This window comes from Schistocerca piceifrons, chromosome 2, assembly GCF_021461385.2.
Source record: "Schistocerca piceifrons isolate TAMUIC-IGC-003096 chromosome 2, iqSchPice1.1, whole genome shotgun sequence".
Taxonomy (NCBI): Eukaryota; Metazoa; Arthropoda; class Insecta; order Orthoptera; family Acrididae; genus Schistocerca; species Schistocerca piceifrons.
In genome coordinates this window covers 628525465-628551602 of record NC_060139.1, presented here as the reverse complement: position 1 = coordinate 628551602, position 26138 = coordinate 628525465, and the positions used below count along the sequence as shown (strand labels likewise).

Sequence of the window (26138 nt, the reverse complement as noted above, 5' to 3'; positions counted from 1 at the left end):
GGAGATGGGGGCTAGGGTGATGCATCACGTCACCTCAGGTCCTGCACCCAGTCACAGCAGCCAAGAGGCCAAATACAGACTCATCATAAGAAATTAGAAGATGGGTCATAAAACACACAGCTGCAAGTGGGGGAAACAAGTGTATTAAGGAGGGTCTTCCTGTCAAGAGGATCTAGTTCTTACATGTCTTCAGTCATATACACATAAAGGTGGTGTCTTATGTGCTATGTGATGTAATGGTGTTTGTGATAGATTAAACTGCCTTGGTGTTCCGCATATGTCCTTACAAGAAATTGTGATACATTCTTGTCATGTTTCTTCTGGAACCTCCTTTTTTAAACAGACTTCAGTAGCAGGAAACTTTACTGAACCACACTTTCACACCAAGTTTGTCAACTCCACCAGTTGATAATTTATTTTCACTGAAATGGTAGATCTTGATTCCACACAACAGCTTACATACTTTGCTGGGGAGTAGGTACTTTACTTCAAAGGACGGCAGCACTGTCTGATAAATAACAACAATTTTTTCTATGTGAATAAAAATTCTTCAAAATGCAGATTTATTATGAATCAACAATTGTCAGTCATTTATCATCTTTACACTCTCCAATTTTTATTGGAAAGTAGGAAGTTTGGATGCAATACCATGTAGTATTTGAAGTCCAGTTACATTTTTTATACATAATTTAATTTGAATTCTTTTCAGATTTATCTACATAGATAACAGCACGGGTTTCTGTTGCTGGCGTTCCTTATGGTGAATCACATACCATCTAATGATTGGTACAAACATAGCTAGGAGTACTTGCATCTGATTCTGTCTAGAGAGTTCACAAATTCCAGGTGACCAGATATTGGAGCATCATGGAAAAACTTTAGGACAGCTGGTTGGAGATGGCCTTGGATGATGAGCAACCACTTCTGCCTCAGTGAACCATAGTTCCTCATAAAATGTCCTGTTTACTAGTTTGAATTTGCCTTTCGCTAGTTCTCCATTCCTCAAGAGTTCTGTAGTTTTCATCAATGCTGTATTTTCCTTCATTTAGCAGCAAGGTCATTTAATGCAGTGATGATTCCTTGAAAGACATTTGGCACCTTTGTGTCTGCATCTATTTTTGTATACCTTTGTGATGTCATACTCCTGAAGCCTCAATGTCTGTTTTGCTTGTTGACCCAATGGATCCTTCAGGCTACTCATGCAACACAGAGAATGGTGGTCCATTACAACAATGAATCATTCACCAAATAAATATGGTTGGAACACGTTGATGGCTGAAAAAAAATGCGAGACACTCATTCTCGTATGTAGAATAGTTCTTTTAATACTTGACAAGTAGTCTAGAAACATAAGCTATCACATTTTCAGCACCTTCCTGAATTTGTACTAGAATTGCATCTACCCATATCTACAAGTATCGTGTGAACTTTTGCCTCGGCATTCTCGTCACACTGTGTTAGGACTGGAGAAGATATTAGAGTCTCCTTAAGGAAAAGACAGAGCTGTATTGCACAATTTCCCAGGAAATTTTAGTGTCTCCATGCAATAGCTCTTGCAAGGAATTTGCTTTGGTACAGAAGTCCTTTATGGACTGCAAGCACTATGAGCACATTCTGAGAAAACTTCTCACATTGCAGATGTTACATGGAGTCAGAAAAACCTGTGACTGCTCTTATTTCTCTGTATTGGGATGGATTCCATCGTCATTCAGATTTTTACTTTTTGGGCGGTGAAGACATGCAGTTTCAGATTCAGTTGGAGGCCTACAGTGTGGACACAATTCAACATGGTTATCAAGCAGCTCAGATATTCTTAAAAGACACATCATCAACTGAAGATGTCAAAGCAAGCTGTCCATCACATGTCGCTGGAGTGTTAGTCCAAATGACATAACCCTGAAATCAAAAAGACTGTCGGCCTCGGACAGGCTGTCACCCTTGTCATTCTCGATTTGCCATTAGCCTGTTCGCATGTCAAGAACTGAGAAACAATTTTCTTCTAACAAGTAGTGTAGCATGTCATCAATGTACAGCAATGGGTAGAAATATTTTGCGTGATTTTATTCATTTGTAGACAGTCGATAGAGAGACACGAGACACCATAGGCTATCCTCCTCCTTCACACGGATCACAGGAGAGTAACAAGGTCTCTGAAGGTTAAATGATGTCATCATGCAGCATATTTTCCCTTCCAGATTATTCATCATTCGGCCAGTGACATCCTATACAAGTGCTGGCTAATTGATGGGCGATTTCCACCGTTGGTATGGTTTTTTCCATGGCCCGCTTAGTCTATTGTTTTTCCTTTCCTGATTTGAAAACATCCAAAACTTGCTGCAAAACAGCTAACAATTGCTGGCATTATCCCTCAGCCATGCCAGATCCCACTGGCAGCTTCCTCTCCTACATTTTCTGTAGTGGTAACAGAGCATGAATCTTCACCGATGCCAATAAGCTGTCCTTTCTGGACAGGTTCAGTTGTCCTTACACATATATCTTTAGGAATGAATTGTTACTGCTTGTGACAATTAGTGATTCAACTTGCCCTTGACCACCTACAATCTTATGATCCTTGCTGGCAGTTTCCTTCTCTGAGCCTGAGTAGCTTTTTACACTAACAAATGCTTCACAGTTTAATTGGGCATCTTGACTTAATACTGGAACTTGTCTTGTTGATGATGGTGAGAAAACATCTACAATGGCAAACAATCACCCAGGGCAAATTGTGTTATGTACACTCGTTGGAATTCATCAATCTGGAGTTCTTATCTAACACAGTCTATAAGTGCTTGTGATGCCTGCAGAAGTACCATCTGAGAATAACATTATGACTACTTTCTGGTAAAGTTACAAATTTTTGAATCCAAAACATCAATAAGTCAGGCATTCATAGGATTTTCCACAGGTGTTCATCTGCACCTGATGAAAAGGCTCCAAGAATTTGACCAATCTGCCAAATATGAGGCATGTCTGAAAAGTAAGTACCATTTCATTCTACCGCCACTGCAGCAATAGTCTCACATTTCTGCACATCCTCAATCATCTCTCTGGTTCATTGTCTTTCAACTGACACCATTATAGCAGGACTGCATTATGTTTACATTTGTCAGTGATTGTTCAAAATGTTAAAGACAATCTCTGAGCTTGCCAACTGTGAAGGGCATTCTGTAATGATGTTTTTGAATGCAAAGAATGTTAAACCAGCTGAAATTCATCATCAATTTGTAGAGATTTATGGTGAAAATGTAAAGACTGTGGAACTGTGAGAAAGTGGGTGAGACAATTCAATGATGGACAGATCAATGTTCAAGATGAAGCTGGAGTGTGCGACCTTCTGCTGTTGATGATTTGGTTGAGAAAGTGAATGAGAAAACTTGTGAAAACAGACAGTTCACAATATGAAAGCTTTTTGTTAGTTTCCCACAAATTTCAAAATTTGTTTTGCATAAATCACTCAAATTTTTACAAATTGTCTTCCCACTGGATTCTGAAAATGCTTACAGAAGTACACAAAATGGAGTGACTTGTCAGTACTTTGAAATTTCTTTCCTGATACAATGATGAGGGAGATGAATTCTTAAACAGAATTGTGACTAATTATGAAAATGGCTTTGTCATGGAACTCCAGAATAAAAGAAACACTCGATGGAGAGGAGGCACTCATGATCTCCCAAAAATCAAAAATTCAAAACAACATTCTCAGCACAAAAAAATCATGTGCATTGTGTTCTGGGACAGAAAGGGCATTCTGTTTGTTGAGTTCCTTCCCATATGTGAAACCATCAATGCAGTACAATACTGTGAAACACCGAGAAAACTTTGGAGTGCAATTCAAAACTAAATCCATGGAATGCTCAGCCAAGGCACTGTGTTGCTTCATGGCGACACACATCCCCATTATGCTGATGTCACTCGAAACCTTATTCAACAATTTGGTTGAGAATAGTTCGATCTCCTGCCATACAGTCCCAATCTCGCACATTGTGACTGCAACTTATTCTTGAACTTTAAGTGTGATTTTAGAGGACAGTACTTTTGACAATGACGATGGCACAAAAGATGGTGTTCAGCAGTGGCTGTCTTCACTGGTGGCATCTTTTTAAGAAGAGGGCTTAGAAACATTCGTTTCCTGGTATGACAAATATATTAACAATGGTGGCATCTTTGGAGAAAAATAGTTTAATAAATGCTCTTTTTTGTAACAATACATTTTGGTTTGAAAATATGTTTTAATATGTTTTTTGCTAAAATGGTAATTACTTTCTGGACATGCCTCGTACAATAGGTAGGATGACATGATGTGAGTGGTGAATGTGTACTTTTACATGGACAGCATAGTCCTGTAGTGGTTTGAAAACCATTAAGAGAAGCTTGATAGCAGGGACAGGAATGTTTTGATCCTATGCAACATTGTAAATCCAAGTATAACACAAGCCAACAAAAACTGATACTTCTGGTAAAGGATGCCACAACAACCAAGAACTTCATTGAGTGGTGGCAATGCATTGAGAAAATGCAACAGAAAACAGACGGATGAGCTACTCCTGAATGTGGTCACTATGGCAGTTGTTAAGATCACCACGACCTCACCTCTCTCATACACCAGGTAGTAAGAGAAGAGATACAGCATTTTATGACATCCAGAACTGTCAGACTGAGTAAGCAAGAGAGAGTAGCTGTGAATATCGACCATATACATCAGGAGGTAATAGAGAATTCTGAAGAAAAGGGCTATCAGTCTTTAGCACCAGTCACTGTCACCAATCAAACATGCCATTGAGAACTGACTTGGCCAAGTATAACACCCCGTAGAAGAACAGACTGCTGAAGACAGAGAATAACAAACCTGTATGTTTCCACAGTGGATTCCGTGAATATGTTGTACACTGCTGCAAAGGTAGAAGACAAGTTTTAGATACTACTATACTGCCAAACATCAATCATCACAATAGTTTCATTTACACCAGTCAACTGCAGGTGATTACAATCGACCTGTGGGATGAAGCCTATTGTCGTACCCTAAATGACGTCACTCCACAACACGCTGGAGCCATTTGCTGTTGCCATACAGAGGTACCAGCTACTCAGCTAGCAGCCCAATTCAGGGAAACTTATGAGACAACAACCTATGGAGGTGAGGTTGCCACAGATAAAAATCCTTCAAGGGCGTCAGTCACCAAGATGTCATGAAATCCCACATTGATGGTCAACCTGCCGGGGCACTAGTCAAGTCAGAGGCTTCATTTTCCATAATGTCAAATGCTTAGCATCACCAGCTAAGGAAGACTATGTTTCATGATCTGAAACCAATAATACTGAAAGTCGCAAATAGGAAATATGTACAGCTGACAGGAAGAGATATTGCAAGAATAACTGACAGAACACAGGCCTTGGGAACATGGGTATTACATTTCTTTTTCAAGTCAGCATTTTTGAACTGTATTTTGTGTAGAAGAATATTGCACTTGAAGAGAAGTTGCAAAGAAAGCAAATAATGTGGTACTACTTCTTCAATATGGACATTGCCAAAAATTTACACACACAAATATTCACTGAAAAAGGAAAGATTTTCCTAATAAACACAGATATTAATGAAGACAAAAGTAATGAAAGAAAGAAGGGAACAAAATGAATAGAAAATCAAATGACTCACTACCTCCAATGGCCAAAACTGATTTCTTCATGGCTGAAAAATGTAAAGCATTCTGAAAGTAATGTGTTCTTTTGCCTTACTTCAGTGAGGAATTGTTTCAACAAGTTTCGCACTTAATAAAATATCCAACAATGGAAACTCCAGGTAGGAATATCAACAGTGTACGAAAACACAGATTGCTACTTACCATAAAGAAGGCACGTCAACTTGCAGACAGGTACAATTAAAATACTCACATATAGCTTTCGGCCACAACCTTTGTCAGTAAAAGACACACACACACACACACACACACACACACACACACACACACACACACACACAAGCAAGCAAGCAAGCAAGCATACCTCATGCCCACATGACCACCAACTCCAGCATCTTGAGCCGGAATGTAACATCACACGAGATGCAAGCAGCAATCTGGAAGGGAAAGAGGAAAGGAGAGGGGGAAGGGGTAGGGATAGTAGTGTACGAGATGATAGGAGGGAGGGAGTGAAAAACGTTTTGGTGGAGGGTGGGGGGACAGTATATTACTGTAGATTGAGGCTGGAATAATTATGGAAGCACAGAATGTGTTGCAAGAATAACTGCTCCCATCTGTGCAGTTCAGAAAAGCTGGTGGTGGAGGGAATGACCCAGACAGCTTGGGTAGTAAAGCAGTCATTGAAATCAAGTGTGTTATGTTCAGCTATGTGCTGTGCCAAGGGCTGGTCTACTTTGCTCTTGGCCGTAGTTTGGTGGTGGCTGTTCATGCTGGTGGACAGCTGTTTGGTAGTCGTACCAATATTAAAAACTGTGCAATGATTGCAGCAGAGATGGTAAATAACATGGCTGCTTTCATCCTGATGGGGTAGGATAAATCTGTGATAGGATTGGAATAGGAAGTGCTGGGTGGGTGGATTGGGCAGGTTTTGCACCTGGGTCTTCCACAGTAATATAAATAATCATCAGTGTACACTTACAGATAATTGAAGGCAATATACCTCACCAGGCCAAAAAGTTTTAAGACTTGATTAACAAAAAATAAAGAAGAGTTAAGAGGATGGTTTTAATGCTTCAGGTTTCTAGATAATATACCCCCTACTTGAGGACAATAGACTGAATGTTCATACAACTGTGTTAAATTGTCATAAAAGTCCTTTATTGGGGTGTTGTCTCATTGTCTTGAATGTCTGTTATGTCATTAAAACATTGACTCTTTATGTCAGTTTTTGCACTTTGTCATTTTGTGGTACATTCATATTGATAACATTATGTCTCATTACCTATACTGATTTTTTCCCAGAAATAAGTGTCTGCATTTCTCATTAATCAAGTCATGGCAGTTGTTCAGGTGAAGCTTTTTTTTTTCATTGGGGGGTCACTGTGTGAGGGACTAACTTTTCTCTTCTTCAAAACATTTTGGAGAATGTGACAACAAAATCGACACACTGCAGTCATACATCCACTTCTTAACACTGACTGCTCACAACTGATTAGGCAAATGCATATTTTATATCCCATCATTACTGCACTGATTCTTGTACACTAGGAATAAAATCAATTTTGAACCTTTATAGACAAATGGCGTACATAATACACCATGCTGCTAACAAGCAGAATGACATGGATAAAAATAAATACTACTTTATTGTAGTTTGCTAATGTAAAGCAAACTTATTTTCATACTGCAAAGTGCACGAGATTGTTGAGTATTGTCTTCCAGTGTTATTGAATGCAATAATAAAGCTAATAAACATTCTAAAATGAGGAAAGTCACACAAAAATTACATGACAGATTTAAATAAATACAAAATAGTGGTATTTTAGTAACATAAAGCTTTCAGCCACAGCCTTCGTCAGTAAAGAACACACACACACACACACACACACACACACACACACACACACACACACACACACACACACATCATGCACACAGAACCACCAACTCCAGCATCTCGAACTGGAATGCAACATCACGTGGGATGCGTGCAGCAAGCTGGAAGGGAAAAGGGAAGGGATAGTAGTGTACAGGTGAGGAGAGATATGAACGCTGTCTGATGGAGTGTGCAAGAACAAGACTACCAACAGATGCAGCATGAGGAAGCGGGGAAAAAAGGAGCAGAAAAAAAGGAGAGGAGCATGGACAGACAAGCAGATGCATTGGCAGAGGGCTGAGGATAGATATGATGATAGGACAGAGGGGGTGGAAACTTTTGGGTGGAAGGTGTGGGGACAGTATATTACTGTAGGTTGAGGCCGGGACAGTTACGGGAGCATAGAATGTGTTGTAAGGATAACTACTCCCATCTGTACAGTTCAGAAAAGCTGGTGGTGGAGGGAAGGATCCAGATGGCTTGAGTAGTGAAACAGCCATTGAAATCGAATGTGTCATGTTCAGATACATGCTGTGCCACAGGGTGGTCTACTTTGCTCTTGGCCACAGTTTGGCAGTGGCTGTTCATCCTGGTGGACAGCTGTGTGGTAGTCATACCAATATAAAAAAACTGTGCAATGATTGCAGCAGAGCTGGTAAATGACATGGCTGCTTTCACAGGTGGCTGGCCCCTGATGGCATACGATAAACCTATGACAGGACTGGAATAGGAAGTGCTGGGTGGGTGGATTGGGCAGGTTTTGCACCTGGGTCTTCCATAGTAATATCACCTGTGTGGCAAGGGGTCGGAATTGGGAGTGGCATAGGGATGGACTAGGATGTTATGGAGGTTGGGTGGCTGATGGAACATGACTTTAGAAGTGGGTGGGAAGTATCTCAGGAAGGATGTCCCTCATTTCAGGCCATGATGATAGGTAATCAAAGCCCTGGTGAAGGATGTGGTTCAGTTGTTCCAGTCTGGGGTGGTATTGGGTGATGAAGGGGTCACTCCTTTGTGGTGGGTTATTAGGGGCGGTGTGAGGGAAATGTCATGATGATCTGTTTGCGGACTAGGTCTGGGGGATAGTGCCTGTCTGTTAAGGAAATGGCAAGAACATCCATATACTGAGAATGAGAGTTGTCACTGCAGATACATCGTCCCTGGGTGGCCAGGCTATATTGGAGGGATTTTTTGGTGTGAAAGGGATGAAAGCTGTCAAAATGCAGGTGCTGCTAGTAGTTGGTGGGTTTAATGTAGACAGAACTGTGGATGAATCCATCAGAGAGGAGGAAGTAACATGTAGGAAGGTGGAACGCTGGGTTGAGGAGGACCATGTAAATCGAATCGAAGTCGTTGAGGTTGTGAAGGAATGAAGATAGGGTGTCTTGGCCCTGAGTTCAGATAATGAAGATATCTTCAATGAACCTGAACCAGACAAGGGATTTGGTGTTTTGGGAGGTTAGGAAGGTCTCCCCTAGATGGCTGATAAAAAGGTTGGCATAGGAGGATGCCATGTGTGTGCCCATGGCTGTGCCGCAATTTTGTTTGCATACCTTCCCTTCAAATGAGAAGTAATTGTGGGTTAGGATAAAGTTATTAAGGCATATGAGGAATGAGTTAGAGGGTTTGGAGTCTGAAGGATGTTGGGAAAAGTAGTGTTCAATAGCGATAGGAGCATGGGCATGAGGGATGTTAGTGTATACAAAGGGGGTGTCAACAGTGAAAAGTAGGAATCCGGGAGGCAAAAGGGGTGGGGATGCTGGAGAGTAGACTATCTAGAAACCTGAAGCATTACAATCATCATCTTAACTTGTCTGTATTTTTTGTTAGTGAAGTTTTAAAACGTTTTGGATTGATAGGGTATATTGCCTGCAATTATCTGTGTGTACACTGATGATTATTCATGAATATATCAACACTGGGGCCAATCAACACATTCAAGGTTCTTGGCTTGAATTTTTCAAATTACTGAGTAATTTTATCTTTAAATATCCAGTAGATAGAGACTTAAACAGTAAGAATGATTGCTTGTGTAAAGTTCTACATTTCTGCTCTTCTAAATTTTAGATAAATATATGTCCCTTCCCATCCAGGACTTTAGTACTGTACCGATTGGAATATTTATTGTTACCACGTAATCATTGTACTATTGCTTTCTTATTAGCATCTTTATATCAAATTTACCACAAAAATAGTGAAAAGAAGTTGTCATTGGCTGTTATTACATCTTTCTATCTTCATCAGATATGTTATTCTTTGGGACAAATCAAGGGTGAATCTCAGTAACTCTTTGCACTACCAGTCAAACCTATCTGTGATAAAATTACAGATCCTTCACAAAACAATTATCCAATTATTTACAAAAATTTTCTTCACAGCTGATTGAGGAAATTAAGAATATATTTACTGGTGGTGGCTTCTATATTATCAGAATTAGTTTTGTGCTCCCATCTCCAACCCACTGATGCAGTATGAAACTAGAAGCTTAATGGAATATTCATTAAAGCCTCTGGCATAGTATTTTAAATTGTTATGATTTTTGTACATAACCAGTTCTTTCTGGTCATTCAAAAACATTGCCTTAACTAATCCCAATAAATATGTATCGGTTTTTCTTTGGTATTCAAATGCTGTTTTGATATGCATAACACATCTGGAAATGAACATTCCTGCAAGCAGTACTATAACATGATTCCATAATCTTGCCTTTCACAGGCAATGAACACAACTGAATGAAAACTTGTCATGGAGAACATGTTGGTTGTAGCCCACGGAGATACTTCAGAATGGAACCTGCATTCTGCAGCAGAGGACATGTTATGTATTTCTATATCAGATTAAAGCTGCCTACAGTTTCACTCTAAATTGGGTAAACAATTGTCTGTTGGCAGCATTTGTTTCATATCACACACCACTTATAGAAGTGGGTTCATTCTTAATATGCTTTTGGTTTTCTAGCCAAGTTAATGATTCTCTCTTTTGAACAGAACACTTCACCGAGTGACCTATGCATCTTATTTAGATATTCTGGTCAAATACATTGCCTGTCATAAAAACGCAAGCACCTACAAGTGGAGGAGGAAACGAAATGAATCTTCAAGGCTTGAGATGGTATGTGATGTTTCGATGATTACACAATTGAGTTAAATGTACAAAGACGTCTTACCACCTCTGACCTTGATGTATTGTCTAAATTGGTTGGGAAGGGAGTCATAAAGCCATTGTATTCTGCCCAGGGGCAAGCTGACCCACAACTGTTTAACTGGCCCCCCGACATCCTGGATTGTGGTGCAGCGACAGATATGACTCCAAAGCTGCTTCTACACATATTCTGCCAAGCACAGATCTGGGGATCTCATTGCCAATTGGTGTACCTCAATATCATGCAGCATGTTTTGTTGAAAAATGGCAACATGATAATGTTGCATGAGATGTAACACATGAGGATGCAGAGTGTGTGTGATGTACCGTTTTGCCATCAAGAATTCCTTGTGACATTACCAGCCATAACCTGACGCGATACCCTCAGCTCCCCACATCATCATGCCAGGAGTAACAGTGTTGTGCCTCTCCAAAACAATGGAATACTTGGGCCTCTTCTCAAGCTGACCCCCCCCCCCCCCCCCTTACTTGACCATGATGGTAATCCATTATAAGGCAGAACTGCAGTTCATAGCTGAACACTATGCAATGCCATTCATCAGCAGTCCACTCTTCCTCGTCACAGCACCACTCCAAATGCACTGTTCATGTTGTGGTATGGGCAGCTCACTGCTAGCCTCTGAATAATAGTGTGGGATGACACAGAGTGCTGCAGGTAGTCCATTACTTGTTCTTGGATAGCAGGCACAGATATGAAGGGGTGACTGACACACAGTACAGTGATCCTCCCTTGTGGTGGTCAGATGTGGTTGACCAGAATCTTGACAATTAATGTGCCTGCCCTCACGTTGCCATGCAGTCCAACACTGAGCCACTTTCACGCCTGAATGCCCCACAAATCTGGATATTATATAACTCGATGAGCCAGCCTAATGGAGACCACGGTGAGGCCCCTTGCCAGCTCTGCCAGGTATTGATAAAGGTGTCGCATAGAAGTATGCAGCATCTCCATGTCACTTACAGTGCTCACTCAACATCCGTTGTTTTCAAGCCCCTTATACACTATACCAAGCCTGACAACAACAGTACACACAAGCAACATAATGCATTCTGCTAGCCATTCCACTTGTGACAGAGAATTGCAACAATGATGTGTATGTGTATAAAGTCAAACCAGCATCCAATTATGTGTTCTGGGTGCTTTATTTTTATTTCAGGCAGCATGTATGCTCACTGCCTGGTCTCCAACCAGACTTTGTGGCACTACTGGTGTCACACCTTCATTTACAGCCAAGACCAACTTCCAGTAAGCATGCTGTCCAAGGTCAATATTCCAAGAAACACTCAAATTGTCAGACATGAAGCTGAATGGAAAGATCTTAAACAACTGAGTAGTGAATCCTATTCCTCCCTTGGCCCTCCACTGTTTATAAGGTTTTCAACATCTGTGTTTCAACAGACTCATTAATTATGGTGTCTCTTTAAAAGCAGTCATTCATTGAGGACAGTTTCACAGTCTGAACACAGGGATTGTGTTACATGTATTATTTTATGTACTTGTGTAGTTGTAACTTAGAAATGCAAAATATAATGTAAACTTCTGTATTTCTCTTAAAAGAGAAAAAAGTTTCTTTTTGTAAACCTTGACATGTCTCCTGTACATCAAATCAAATGATTTGCATACAGTACGTAATGAGATGCATAAATCACATATCTAGCATTCATTTCACATAATTAAGGAAACAGAAAATATACATCTGGATGGTCTAGTGGAGATTTGTGACCTAACCATCTCAATTAGTGGTAATTACAGATTGTATGTCAAATAGAACAAAGAAGAGTCAAGTTCTGCAATAAAAACACATATGAATGAAATGAGAGAGGAGGAATTTTGTTGAGTCATACACACATAAAACAACACTTAAAACACTTATAATATGAATCTATTTACATACCTCAGACAGCTGGTGACTGACGGAGAGAAATGAGTCAATCCAAGGATTTATGCGAGGTTTTATAGCACTCGCCTTTAGCTGTTGCATTCCATATTCTATTACTGATCTCAGACTTCCATTGACTGAAGACAGTCCAGAAAGACAGCTCTCAAGTTTCGCAAATTCATTTTCAGTCATATTTAACATTCCCGGGATCTCTTCAGTCAAACTCTGACGCAAGGTATCGATGTACTCTGTACTGACATCTGCATTATTCAGGTAAGCCTAAATAAAGACAACATGTCATCAGTAATGAAATTCACAAACAAGATGAAAATGACAGCCTCCTGATTATAACATTATAACAACATGAGGCTTGCCTTTTAAGTTTTTGCTAAACAATGAAAGAAAAAAAAGGTACAAATCATTTTCCTGTTATTCAAAATATTTTCCTGTAAAATTTACATGCTTATGTATGTGTCTGAACTAATACTGAAAAAAATTTTCCACTTGGATGCTGGTACCTCAAGAATTAGGTTCTGAAAGGGCGCTACAGTTTCTTGAGGTCACAAAAATCACACACATATTTTGTTTCACACAAGGCAATAAAAAAATTTTGTTAGCAATGAGATACGAGTTTGCCATTTTCTTCTGTCATATAATCAATCATTCGATGTACTGTGTAGCTAACATTGTCATTAAGAAGAATTATGTGACATTTTTGATTGTTTTTCCTGATGACATCACTGACTTGTGGGTAACGAAATCTTCAGTCTTCTACACCAGGGTCAGCCACAACATGCAAAACTTCATATGCGTACAACGTGTGCAGTCACAGTATGCAAAACTTCATATGTGCACAATGTGTGCAGTCTGGAACTCAAATTGTCTCGGCAAGACTTGGTATTTCTTGGCTTTCCTCGGTTCTTCTCGGAACTACTCAGTACAGTGTGCCATTCCATTTCTTCTGCCATTTGGTGTTGGATTTTTCCCTCAGCATGACTTTCATCAGTTCAGCAGAATTATAGTGCCAGTGCTGTTTATCCTATGCTATTTGCTCATGGTATAAAAGAAGTTCAATGGTCCAGTGCTGTTTGCACAACAAGAGGTAGTCTAGCTACCTTTTGTTATAAGCCTTTAGAAATGAATGAGAATCACGGTTATTTTTCAAAGAAAGAATAAAAAATCTCAACAGTTATTCTGCAGCCAAATAAATGATGTGTACTGCAAATGTACTATAATGGCATTAGAACATTATGCACAAAGAATTCAAAGATTAAGTTGCTGATGAACAAGCAAAAATTTACAATGAACAACAGACGACCTATATGAGATTCACTGTTTATACATCAAGAAGCACTGTGTGCCAAATTTTCAGGCAAGGTGGGACAAACAGGAAATTTTCTGAGGTCTCATGCAGTATTACACTGTGTGTTTCAACAGCTTTGGCAGAACTGAAATAAGAGTATGGAGACATTATACAGGATGGTCAGAAAGGGTGTAGCCAGACAGGTTGTCCTGAGAAATAACTGTTAAAAAAAATTCGATACATTGTGCAGTTTCCAAGTTACTTACCATTGAAGTTAGCGAATCGGGGGGGGGGGGGGGGGGGGGGTGAGTTGTTCGGGAAAGGAGACCAGACAGCAAGGTCATCGGTCTCATCAGATTACGGAAAAGGTCGGGGAAGGAAGTCGGCCATGCCCTTTCAAAGGAAGCATCCCGGCAGTTGCCTGGAGCGATTTTAGGGAAATCACGGAAAACCTAAATCAGGATGGCCGGACGCGGGATTGAACAGTCGTCCTTCCGAATGCGAGTCCAGTGTGTTAGCCACTGCACCACCTCGCTCGGTTAGCCAATCAGGTCACTGCACAGACATCTGTGGGTCTATGAGTTACCATTTGTTCAAATGCTCATTACCAGTTAAAATGTGCCTTTTTCGGAAGTGTTAACTTTCAGCTAGGCGAGCAAAAGCTAGGTTTGTTCGGCCAGAGTAAACCTAACAAAGAACACTATCCCTGGCAGGCTGCTTGAATTTGTGTGCATGACAGCCTAAATGGGTAACTTCAATGCTAAATAACTCGGAAATAGTACAAAACGTCAAAAGTTTTTCTTAACGATTATTTCTCAGCACAACCTCCCTTGCAGTACCCTTACAAGCATTTCATACTGTTTCTGACTACCCTGTATATTCCTGTGAAGTATGATAGTTAAGCTGAGGGTCATGCCTGGAAGGATTTATCATTTTAGAATTTCTGAAGGATAACAGAAAGCAGAGATGAAAATTAGAAGATCCAGAATGGATGCAGACCTCATGTTTCTAGTGGACTTGAGTGGACAAGACTGCAGTAAGACATTTAAAAAGAAAATCACATTGTCGAAGGGATAACTTCTGACAGCGAACACTGCCTATTTGCCTAAGTTCTGTGGTGTTAAAGAAAACGAGAAAACATGAATTTTATATAATTCATTGTGGAACTGAAAGAATTACATGATCAATTTTCTAAATGTTTTGTGGAGACTGTTAATCTCACATCTGTTTTTGAGACTATTTGCCATTTCAGATGAAAGCAAGCATGTTCTTGGGCATGTGGAATTGAGTGACTTGCAATATAATTCCCATTTAAAAGACAAACTCTTATGTTCAAACTGTCCAGGAGTCTACAAAGTTTTCATTGGAAAGAGTTTCCATGTCTTCCTAATGAGGCTGCATATGTGAGATCAATGTTTTGATCAATATACAGCATGTGTGTAAAGGCTTTTTTCAATTATGAAAATAATAAGACACAATTATGTGTCAGCCTGAGAGATGAAACAGTCTGCAGCTGTTCATATGCCGACACAATTTTATTATGTCTCCAGCGAGCCAAAAACAGTTAAATAATAGCGTACCAACTGCCATGATCCTGTATCCGAGTTTTGGTCAAACTGTGCAGAATCCACTGGATGTACATCTCTCTGACAACTGCTTGTCAATGCAGGATCGAATCTGACACTCTCTGTCAACAATTCTACGGATGCCTCTGTCTCACAGTAAGTCAAGTACTGATCCTCTTCAATCATGTTGTGCACAGCATTGATGTTTTATGGAGCAACAACCAACTTCGGTTAAGCTTCACAAAATGCATAATTGAAAAGAGCAACTGCAATCAAATTATGCAAACTAATACAATGAAGTGCCACAGAAACTGGCAGATGCACGTGTATTCAAATACACAGACACGTAAACAGGCAGAGTACGGTGCTGCGGTTGGCAATGCCTATATAAGACAACAAGTGTCTAGCACAGTTGTTGGATCAGTTACTGCTGCTACAATGGCAGGTTATCAAGATTCAAGTGAGTTTGAACATGTTGTTAAAGTAGGCATATGGGCAATGGGACACAGCATCTCTGAGTTAGTGATGAAGTGGAGATTTTCCCATATGACCATTCCACAAGTGTACCTTGAATATCAGGAATCTGGTAAAACATCAAATCTATGACATATATGTGGCTGGAAAAACATGCTGCAAGAATAGGACCAATGACGACTGAAGAGAATTGTTCAATGTGATGGAAGTGAAACCCTTCTGTAAATTTTTTCAGAAATGCTGGGTCATTAACAAGTGTCAGCATGCAAACCATTCAATGAAACATCATCAATATGGGCTTCCAAAGCCAAAGGTCCACTCGTGTACCCTTGATGACTGCACGACACAAAGCTTTACACCTCGCCTGAACTCATCAACACCGACATTGGACTGTTGATGACTGGAAACATGTTGCCTGGTCAGACAAGTCTTGTCTCGAATTGTATCGAGTGGATGGGCATGTACAAATATGGAGACAACCTCATGAATCCATGGACCCTGCATGTCAGCAGGGGACTGTTAAAGCTGGGGGAGGCTCTGTAATGGTGTGGGACATGAGCAGGTGGAGTGATATGGGACCCCTGGCTATGTCTAGATATAGTGACAGTTGACATGTACGTAACCATCCTGTCTGATCACCTGCATCCATTCATGCCCATTGTGCATTCCGATGGACTTGGGCAATTCCAGCAGGACAATGCAACACCCCACACGTCCAGAATTGTTACAGGCAGGACTCATGGTGTCAATTCCCTCCAGCACTACTTCAGACATTAGTTGAGTCCATACCATGCCATGCTGCGGCACTTCTGCATGCTTGTGGGGTCTCTACATGATATTACACAGGTGTACCAGTTTCTTTGGCTCTTCAGTGTAGTAAACGGTCTATTCTGAAAGTGATCGATTAGTAAAAATTGAATGAAGCGATTTGAGGCACTACTGTCAATTAATGTACTTACAGAAATCACAAAAAAAAAAAAATCACACAAATAAAATGTTCAAGTGAAATTTCCAATTTTCACAATGCTGTTTCTTAAAATGCACACTGTAAACGAACTATTGGGCCTATATCTCAGCTGCCATTGTTTTAATAATAAAAACTTGATAAATTTTGGAACATCAATAATGTCACATCTCAATAGTGCCATTTCATGGCCATTCATAAAAAATTTAAAGGGTGACCCTCATACTAAGCGTAAGTCTGAACTTCAGTAATTGTAGTAACTGTCCAAAAAAATCTCACCATAGATTTAAATTTGAACCATTAGTACATGATCTGTTCATCTATCAACACAAAGAAATGTACGGATTGAATGATGCACTACAGTTAAAACCTAGAAAAATAATTAATTCATAGTTATTGTCCAAGCACTACATTTTTTACTTTAATTCTGATTAATACTGCAAACAGAATTAAGCACTTTGAAATAAAACTAGTTCTTAGATTATATTACCTATGACTTACCTGGTAAATTACATAGCAAAAAAGATAAAATTATTCAGCGAAACCTAAGATGTACATTACAATAAGAGAAGAAGACACATACACAGTTGAGTAAATGGTAGAAGGATCAGGTAATTTCTTTGCTGGACACTTAAAGACCAAGACAATGGCCTAAAGGAAAGAATGTAGATGATAAAAAATATGAAGAAGAAACATGGTTATGTATAGCTGAAGACTTAATAACATAAAGAAGAGTCCAGGAGGCCTTTGTTCAAAAGCGGACGTCAAGTGGCTGATGATAATAACAGGCTAGTAACTATTCATAACCTCTCTGGGGCACACCACCTTGTCAGAGTACATACTGTGGGGGTGGAGAAGCTTGTGTGTTCACATGAAGCTGAATACTATAGTAGTGTAGCTACTGCCAGGGTCTCCCATGCTGGACACGTCTCCAGTATATCCCGCAATGCCCCATCCCTCCATAGTTTTTCCCCAATTCCCAAGATACCCAACCCAAGGTATGACGCAGTTCGTGCTGAAGGGTGCTTGGTACATGGGAAGATATGTCATTGATGGGGCATCAGGGATACCGGGTGACCTTGAGTAATTAGCCTTGCACTAGATGGGGTTCCATGATGTCGACCGAATAAATCCCCAATTCTCGTGAGACCAGAATGGAGGAAAAAGAGAACAAAACAAAAACTGAGGGACTTAATGAGACCTCAAATACCTAGTCATTGGGGTTGGAACTGCAGGAAGCAGTTTCCACAATTGACTCAGCTGACAGATTAGTCCATGAAGTGGAAACGGTTACTGAGAATTTGGACCAGATGAAGATCAAATCCTTATCTGGAGCTCAGAGGAGGAAACTTCTCTAAGAACAAAAAGAAATGGAAGATGTAGAATGGCTTCTTAAAAACAAATGGAGGGAACTAAACAGTCTTCTTCCCCAGATCTAAAAAAAAAAAAAAAACGAGTAAAAAGGGTAATCAGATCCCTTCTACTTCCTAGGTCAGGGAAAGAGAGAACAAAGGAGGAGTTTAGTACTTTCATTCCAGGATAAACAGATCCAGAAAAAGTCAAAGCAGGAAATAGAAAAACAGGCTTATAATTCTGCAGTCTTGGTTTTCGATGGCAGTTATCTAACAGGGACATCTAGTGGTCAACATCACCTTGCAGCAGATGGAGCTCGTCCAGATGGCTCTCTCTGAGAAGATTGGAGGGGGGGAGGGGAGTGAGGAGGTGAGGAAGGGGGGTGGAACCAACACACACACACACACACACACACACACACAGAGAGAGAGAGAGAGAGAGAGAGAGAGAGAGAGAGAGAGAGAGAGAGAGAGAGAGAGGGGGGGGGGGGGGGGGGGGACCCAAATTTAGGAGAATGTATCTGGACGAAGGTGTGGTCTGATCTTTGTCTGTGAGCGGATGAGAGCAGTGGAGTAGTTTAAGAAGATGGTGCCTAAGATATCTCTGTGGCAGGAGGCATAGCTGCTAGTCAAAACAGTGGTTGAGCTTCTCAAGACTGAGAAGGTATCAATTTGGATAGCAAAACTTCTTAAGGATATACCCCCAAAGACTCTGTTCAAGAAAATAATGGCACAGAACCCGAAGGTCTCAACAGAGGGTTGGAGAACAATCAACCAAAAGGTTGTTCCAGGCAGCTAAACCCTTGTGAAGGAAATCGGCAAAAAATCCCTGACGGCAATGTGAGAACAGGACGTGAAACTGTACTTGGGATTATTGCAGGCTGCAGTTGGGACAATCAAAGACATTAGAAGTGAAAATGGCGGCAAGATAAACCTGCAACACAGTAAAGGGGCAACTGCTGACCTCAGTTGTCTTTTGGGAAGACAGGAGGTGGATGACACACTGATCCAGGAATCCTATCTACTTAAAGGGGCCATTTCAGATCTCGGAGGAACTGGAGTTAAATTTATTTATGCTAGAAATCTAGAGAACTCCAGAACATACATTTATGTTAAGAATGGAATTTCATTCATGATGATGGAGGACTTCTGTTTCAAGGACCTCGTGACTATCAGGGTGAAACAACCTGAAGAAGGAGATATTGCACTGACATCAGCTTACCTCCCCTAAGAGGACAGTATGCCTTCTTCCCAGGAAGTGTGGAGACTGGTAGATAGCTGCTCACAGCAGAATGAACTGATGGTTGATTGTCATGACAATGTCAACAACCTGGTGCAGGGAAGCAGTGACATCAACAGCAGAGGCGAGCACCTATTCGAATTTCTACGAGAAAATGATCTGGAAATTTGAATAGGGATATGGAACCTACCTTCAAGAAGAGAAGGGAAGAAGTAATTGACATAACTTTTGTATCCATTCTAGTGGATAGTTATGTCAAACAATAGCGTGTGTCAATGGAACCATCCTTATCTGATCACTTGCACAAGTTTGAGGCTGAAATAGGTGTTAAACAGACCATGGCCTATAGGAATCACTGGAAAACAGATTGCAGCTTATATAGGAAAGACCTAAATTACATTTATCTGAAGTCAGAACTTTGATAAGGAAACCAGTAGACTTTGAGGAAATGGCAGATGCAGGGACATCTGCTATTATGACCTCATCTTTAGAAACCTGCTCATCACCAAGAAGTGCAAAAACAGAAATGTACCTTGGTGGAACAACAACCTGGAAATTCAAAAGAAGAAAGTAAGAAGACTGTCAACCTTGCATGGAAGAAAGGACAACGAGCAAAATGACAGAAAGCCCTTGTCAAATACAACCTCATAACCAGGTAAGCAAACCTACTTTTCAGGACAGTGTATTGTGAGAAGTGGATGGTACAGCTACTTACACTAGACTTAATAAAGTCCTCACTACAATACCAACTAATATAGGAGGTACTCTAAGGAAGGAGGATGATGGTTACACAATGCAGACAGTTTAGTCAAAGTAAAACTTGGCAAAGTTGGCAGTATTGTTAGAACAATGGCACAATGTGTACTGGAAATTGTGGAAAATTGGAATCTCAAGCTCCTCAATGAAACTCTACCAGCAGAGGGGGTAGTGATGTATCTAGGTGTAAACCTGAGTAGGAAACTCTCATGGGCCCCTCATCTAAGGAATAAGAAAAAAGTACTAGAAGGGCCACCGCTAAAAGCTGTGGTCTAATCCCAGGAGTATGCAGTGGATATACACCACTGTAAAAAGATCTATGATAATTTAGTGGGCTACAGTATGGTGGAATAAAGTACAACAGAATGTGGCTGCTGAGAAGCCTGGCAAAGTGCAGAGATTGGCTGATAAGCCATCTTCTTCTTAAGTTGCCAATCCTAAGATTGATTTGCAGCAGCTCTCCATTCAGTGCGATTGTCGGCCAGCCTCTTCAATTCCGTGAAACTTCCGCATCCTAGGTCCTGCATTATCTGGCTTATGTACTTTCTTCTAGGTCTGCCTCTTGCCCTTTTGCCCTCCACAAGGCCTTCCGTTATAGTGTGGAGAAGACTTTCATGTCTCAGAATGTGTCCCATCCATATATCTCTCCTCTTCTTGACCGTCTTCCAAAGAACTGGAACTTCCTCCGCTCTCTGCAGGACTTCTTCATTTGTCATCCTGGCCGTCCATGGAATTTTTAACATCCTTCGCAGACACCACATTTCGAATCCTTCAATCCTTCTTCTTTCGTCCTCTCCAAGTGTCCAGGTTTCGCTGCCGTAGAGAAGCACACTCCCAACAAAGGTCTTTATTAATCGCTTCCTTAACGACAGACTTATCATATTTGATGTGAGGAGTCCTTTCCTTTTATAGAATGCAGTCTTTGCCTGATTTATTCTACTTATTACATCTTTCCTACTACGACCATCTGATGTTATTCTGCTTCCCAAGTAGACAAAGTCTTGTATTTCTTTCAGCTTCTCTCCATTCAGCCTTATATTCGTAATTGCTTGATTATTTTGTTTGCTTGCAACTAAGATTTTTGTTTTTGGCTTATTAATTTTCATGTTGTACCGTGTAGCAAGAGTGTTTTCCATTTCCTCCAACACTACTTGTAATTCTTCCTCATTTTCCGCTAGGACAGCAATGTCATCCGCAAAACGCAGCATATCAACTATTTTTCCCTGGATCTTGATTCCATTAGCTTGTCCTAACTTTTCTCTGACCTCGTCCATTGCTTTCTGTATGTACATATTAAAGAGGACAGGGGAGAGTGCACATCCCTGTCTCACACCCTGTTTAATTTTTGCTTGTTGTTGATGTTCCCCACATCTCACTATTGCCACCTCTTCTTTGTATATGTTCCATATCGTTCTCCTGTCCTTGTACTTAGCTCCAGTTTCCCTCAATATTTGGAATAGTTTTTTCCATTCAACCTTATCAAAGGCTTTTTCGAGGTCAATAAATGCTATGTAGGTGTCCTTTCCTTTTTCCATTCTTTTTTCTATTATGAGCCTTAGGGCCATAATGGCTTCTCGTGTACCTCTCCCTCTTCTAAAGCCAAACTGGTCTTCTGTGAGCATGCATTCCACGTTCCCTTCAATTCTTCTGAGGAGGATGGTCGTCAAAATTTTTGATGCATGTGATGTTAGGCTGAGAGTTCTGTATTGTGCACACGATTTTGCTGGCATTTTCTTTGGTAATGGAACAATAACACACTTTTTGAAGTCCTCAGGCAGCTCTCCAGTATCATATATTTGGCAGATTAATTTATACAATTTATCTTTTATTTCTGTTCCAGCTGCTTTGATGATTTCTGCAGGCAATGAGTCAATTCCTGGTGCTTTTCCGTGCTTAAGTGCCTGTAGTGCCTGATCAAATTCAGACCTTAGTATGCTGTCTCCTAGTTCATCTTTATCTACTTCGTCCTCACTTTCAATCATGTCATCTTGTATGTTGCCTCCATATAATTTCTCTAGGTATTCCTTCCACGTAAGTGCTATATCTTCATGATTATACACCATCTTATTATCCTCTCTTATTAGGGCATTACATCTAATCCTTTGTCCTCCTGAGAAGAAGCGTTTCACTGTTTTGTATGCTAATTCAAGGTTCCCTTTCTTCAGAAGGTCTTCAACTTCTTTGCATCTGTCTTCAAGGAATCTTTCTTTTACTTGCTTCAACTTCCTGTTGATTTTGTTCCTAAGCACTCGGTATGCCGTTTTCCCTTCTTCCGTTTCATTATTTTTGAGCTTCCTTCTTTCCTCAAACATAAGTATTATTTCATCAGTTATCCACTCCTTCCTCTTTTCAGGTTTTTGTTTTCCAATTATCTCTTAAGCTGCTTTTATTAGGCCATCTCTCATATTTTCCCAATGTTGTTCTACATTCTCTATAGGATGCTGTTGAATTAGATCCTTAGCCCTTTCTTGGAACTCCTTCTGCGTCTCACGGTTTCCAAGCTTCCCTATATCCAGTTTTCATTTCCTATTTTCTTCCTTATGCATTTGAACTTGAGTCGGCATTCCGCAACAACCATGTTGTGATCACTCACAATATCTGGGCTTGCGTATGCTCTAGAGTCTTTTAGTTGATTTCTAAATCTATTTTTGACTAGAATGTAATCAATTTGGTATCGTTCTCTATCCCCTGGTGACTTCCAGGTGTATCTTCTACGGGGGTGATGTTGAAACCACATGTTCGATATTATCAGTTGATTCCTGTTACAAAATTCTATAAGTCGGTCTCCTCTATCATTCCTTTTACCAAGGCCGTAGCATCCAACAGCTGGCTGTACCTCTTTATCTCCTACTATTGCGTTCCAGTCTCCCATGATTATTAAATTTGTTTCTCCTTTGATTCCTCTCAAGGCTCCATTTAACTCTTCATATACAGCTTCAACTTCCTCATCCTCCTGGTTTGTGGTAGGCATATAGACCTGTATCACAACCGTCTCTGTAGGTTTGGTATCCAGACTGACAAGTATTATCCTTCCTCCATATTGTATATATCCCTTCACTCTCTGCCCCAATTTTCGACTCATAACTACTCCAACCCCACCTGCTCCAGGTCTATCTTCTATCGTTCCTGTGTGAATTATCCTGTACTCATCACTCCAGAAATCTCCGCAGTTAGGCCATCTCATTTCAGACACTCCTAGTATATCCAACTTCATTTTCTTCATTTCTTGCTTAAGGTTTTCGAGCTTCCCCATCTGCAGTAAGGTGCGGATGTTCCACGTTCCAATTCTACTATAGATCTTTTTATTTCCTTTCTTCCTATGAACTGTTGAAACGAGATCTCTAGTAGTCCCCTCCCGGAGAACCGAATGAGGGGCTATTACTCCGGATTGCATTTTTACTAGAGCTTGTTTCATATTCATATTATGGCTGCTGATACTTGAGAAATCTAATTAGATCTTTAATGAAGTGGTTTCTCCTTGCCTTCTTCATTCTATGCCGTTGGCCATCATGTGGCTCTTCCGCCTTTAGGGACAAATTAGCAGCACACCCACTACTGGGTTGGAGACCTTGCTGGGCATGCCTCCATTGCACCTTTGGGTTACAATAGAGGCAGCAGCGGGGCATACAGGTTCAAAACTGGACATAAGTGGATTCCTTTAAGATATCCAGAACCTCACATCAATATAGTGTGTAGTAAATATAGGAATAGTAGGGCAAATGCTCAATGACTATACAATAATTCCACCTGCTTCAATAAAGCCTTCAGTATAACAAATGGAAGACTGGAGCTGTCCTGACATACATCTTTGCCAGCACACTGGTTGGCACTAGAAAACATTGTATAGCAAGTGCTGATATAAGCACTCCTATGACAAAAGAGGCCAAGACACACTCCCAGGCTACGAGCCAATAACAACCCTTGGACAGCATGCATATAGGCCACCAGTGCCGACCAAGCTATCTCAATCTCTGTACCTTGGTATGTCACATCAGTACTCAGTTTGCTTTCTCCCAGGTGAAAATACGCTTTTTCTGTGTTAAGTGACAGTATGCTTTTCCTTGGAACTGCAAAACTTATCAATCCTCTGAATGTTTATGGTTTTATACACCGGAGTAGAATTTTCCGCCCTTTAGAAAACAAAACTCAGTAAATAAATAAATAAAATAAGTAAAAAAAAAATACATGTATTGGAAAGATCTTTGATGAGCAGCAACAGGTATGCTGCATATTTTCGTATTATGAAAGTATAAATTCGAATTCCCATCAAACACCGCATGTTACTTTCCGAAGTGTTGAAATTGAGATTGCGATGCACTTTTGTAAGCCAGTCCTAGCTCATTCTCTTGTTCATTTTTTATTGCTGCAATATTATTCTGCAGTAGCGGGGTACAGTAATATCCTTTGTTAGAGTATTGTTTCTTACCAGTCAAAATTACAAAAATTTAACTGAAAACTAAAACAAAAAAAAATTCCCGGAATTCTAAAAAATTCCCACATTTTTCCCAGGTTTCTCCTGGATGAAAAATTCCCAGATTTTTCCCAGTTTTCTCCCGGATGAAAAATTCCCGGATTTTTCCCGGATCTCCCGGGTCGTGTACACACTGTGTGAGGGAACATTACCCATTGTATGTAGTTGCCATATGGACACTGACAAGATTCAAGAATTAATACATGTTAGTTGACTGCTGTTAACCACAAAACTTCAGATTGGACATCACTGAAGTTATGCACTCAATTGGTTCCTGTAATAAAGTGTATCTTAAATCACATGTGCATTTTGTGTTGTAGTGAGAGGAAACTGGCCACCCACCTTTCATACCACCCTCTCCTCATCCAGCCAGGAACCGCAAAACGTTACAAGATGGCACAGCCACAACAAGTGGTCATGCATCTGATCAATATGTTTTGTTTGCTTTTCATATACTCTAGGTTGCTGCAGGGGAGCTGTTGTTACAGTGATTCTATTTGCTAATTTGTTCTTGTTGTTGCATGAATTATAGTAGAGGAGCTGCGGAACTATCTATTTCTCTTTTCAGAGGCTTTACACATTGCTTTTCTGTTTGTCTTTTCATATTTAGTTGTAATTTATTAGCACTGCAATGGTTACCCCACCCTCTCCAACCCCTGCCACTGCGTCTCAGCCGCTGACTGCTCTTGCTCTTGAACTAAATCAGATTTCTCAGTTTCAGAAACAGCAAATCACCACATTGCTGTCTACTGTACAGCAATCGATTGCCACACAAGCTGCATCGGCTGCACAACCGACCAATCAGCCAATCCAAGTCCCACCGAACAACATTCCACCACTTCAGCACTTCGATGAAAAAGAGGAGGAACATCTCACCCAGTTCCAGGCCCACTGTCAAGTCCATCGAATTCAAGGTACTGTGAAAACTCATCATTTTCTGTCCATTGTGGGAACCCCTGTATTTTGCTTAATTCAAAAATTCTTCTCTATGTTGTCTCCCGATGCACTGTCCTATGACGTAGTAGTAGGTGCATTAAGTCAGTATTACAAACAGTAGATTCAGATTGCAGCAGCCAGATTTCAGTTCTTTTACCTTAACAAAAAGACAGAACAGATGAACCATCAGTGGTGTACTGACTTACAGGGTCTCACTACGAAGTGTCAATTCCAACTGTAGTTGTGGCAACTTTTATTGTGACATGATGATTCATGATGCGATCACATACAATGTCGCGATAGCGGAATTAGAAAACATCTTCTCAAGTATTCATATCCTTCCCTCCATCAAGTGTTGCAAATATTATAACAATTCGATTCCGGTGCTATAGCTGCTGATAAATTTTGTCAGGTCCCAATTTGTCAGGTCAAGTCACCTCTTGCCCTCAATGGCCCCACTTAGCTGCCTCAACAATTGCACACACGCACACGCTGATAGCCTAGTCAACACATAGCCAGGTCT

General features: G+C 40.5%; 1 protein-coding gene across 2 annotated transcripts in view; it reads right to left on the bottom strand.

Annotated features, from left to right (window-relative positions):
* The window catches only part of LOC124776874 (conserved oligomeric Golgi complex subunit 4), a 124535-nt gene that overhangs the window by 22202 nt on the left and 76195 nt on the right, over window positions 1–26138 (bottom strand). For both annotated transcript variants that reach the window (XM_047252055.1, XM_047252056.1), the window contains exon 9: window positions 12570–12833. In XM_047252055.1, coding sequence (XP_047108011.1) covers window positions 12570–12833 — 264 coding nt within the window. The remainder of the gene's footprint in view (window positions 1–12569; window positions 12834–26138) is intronic.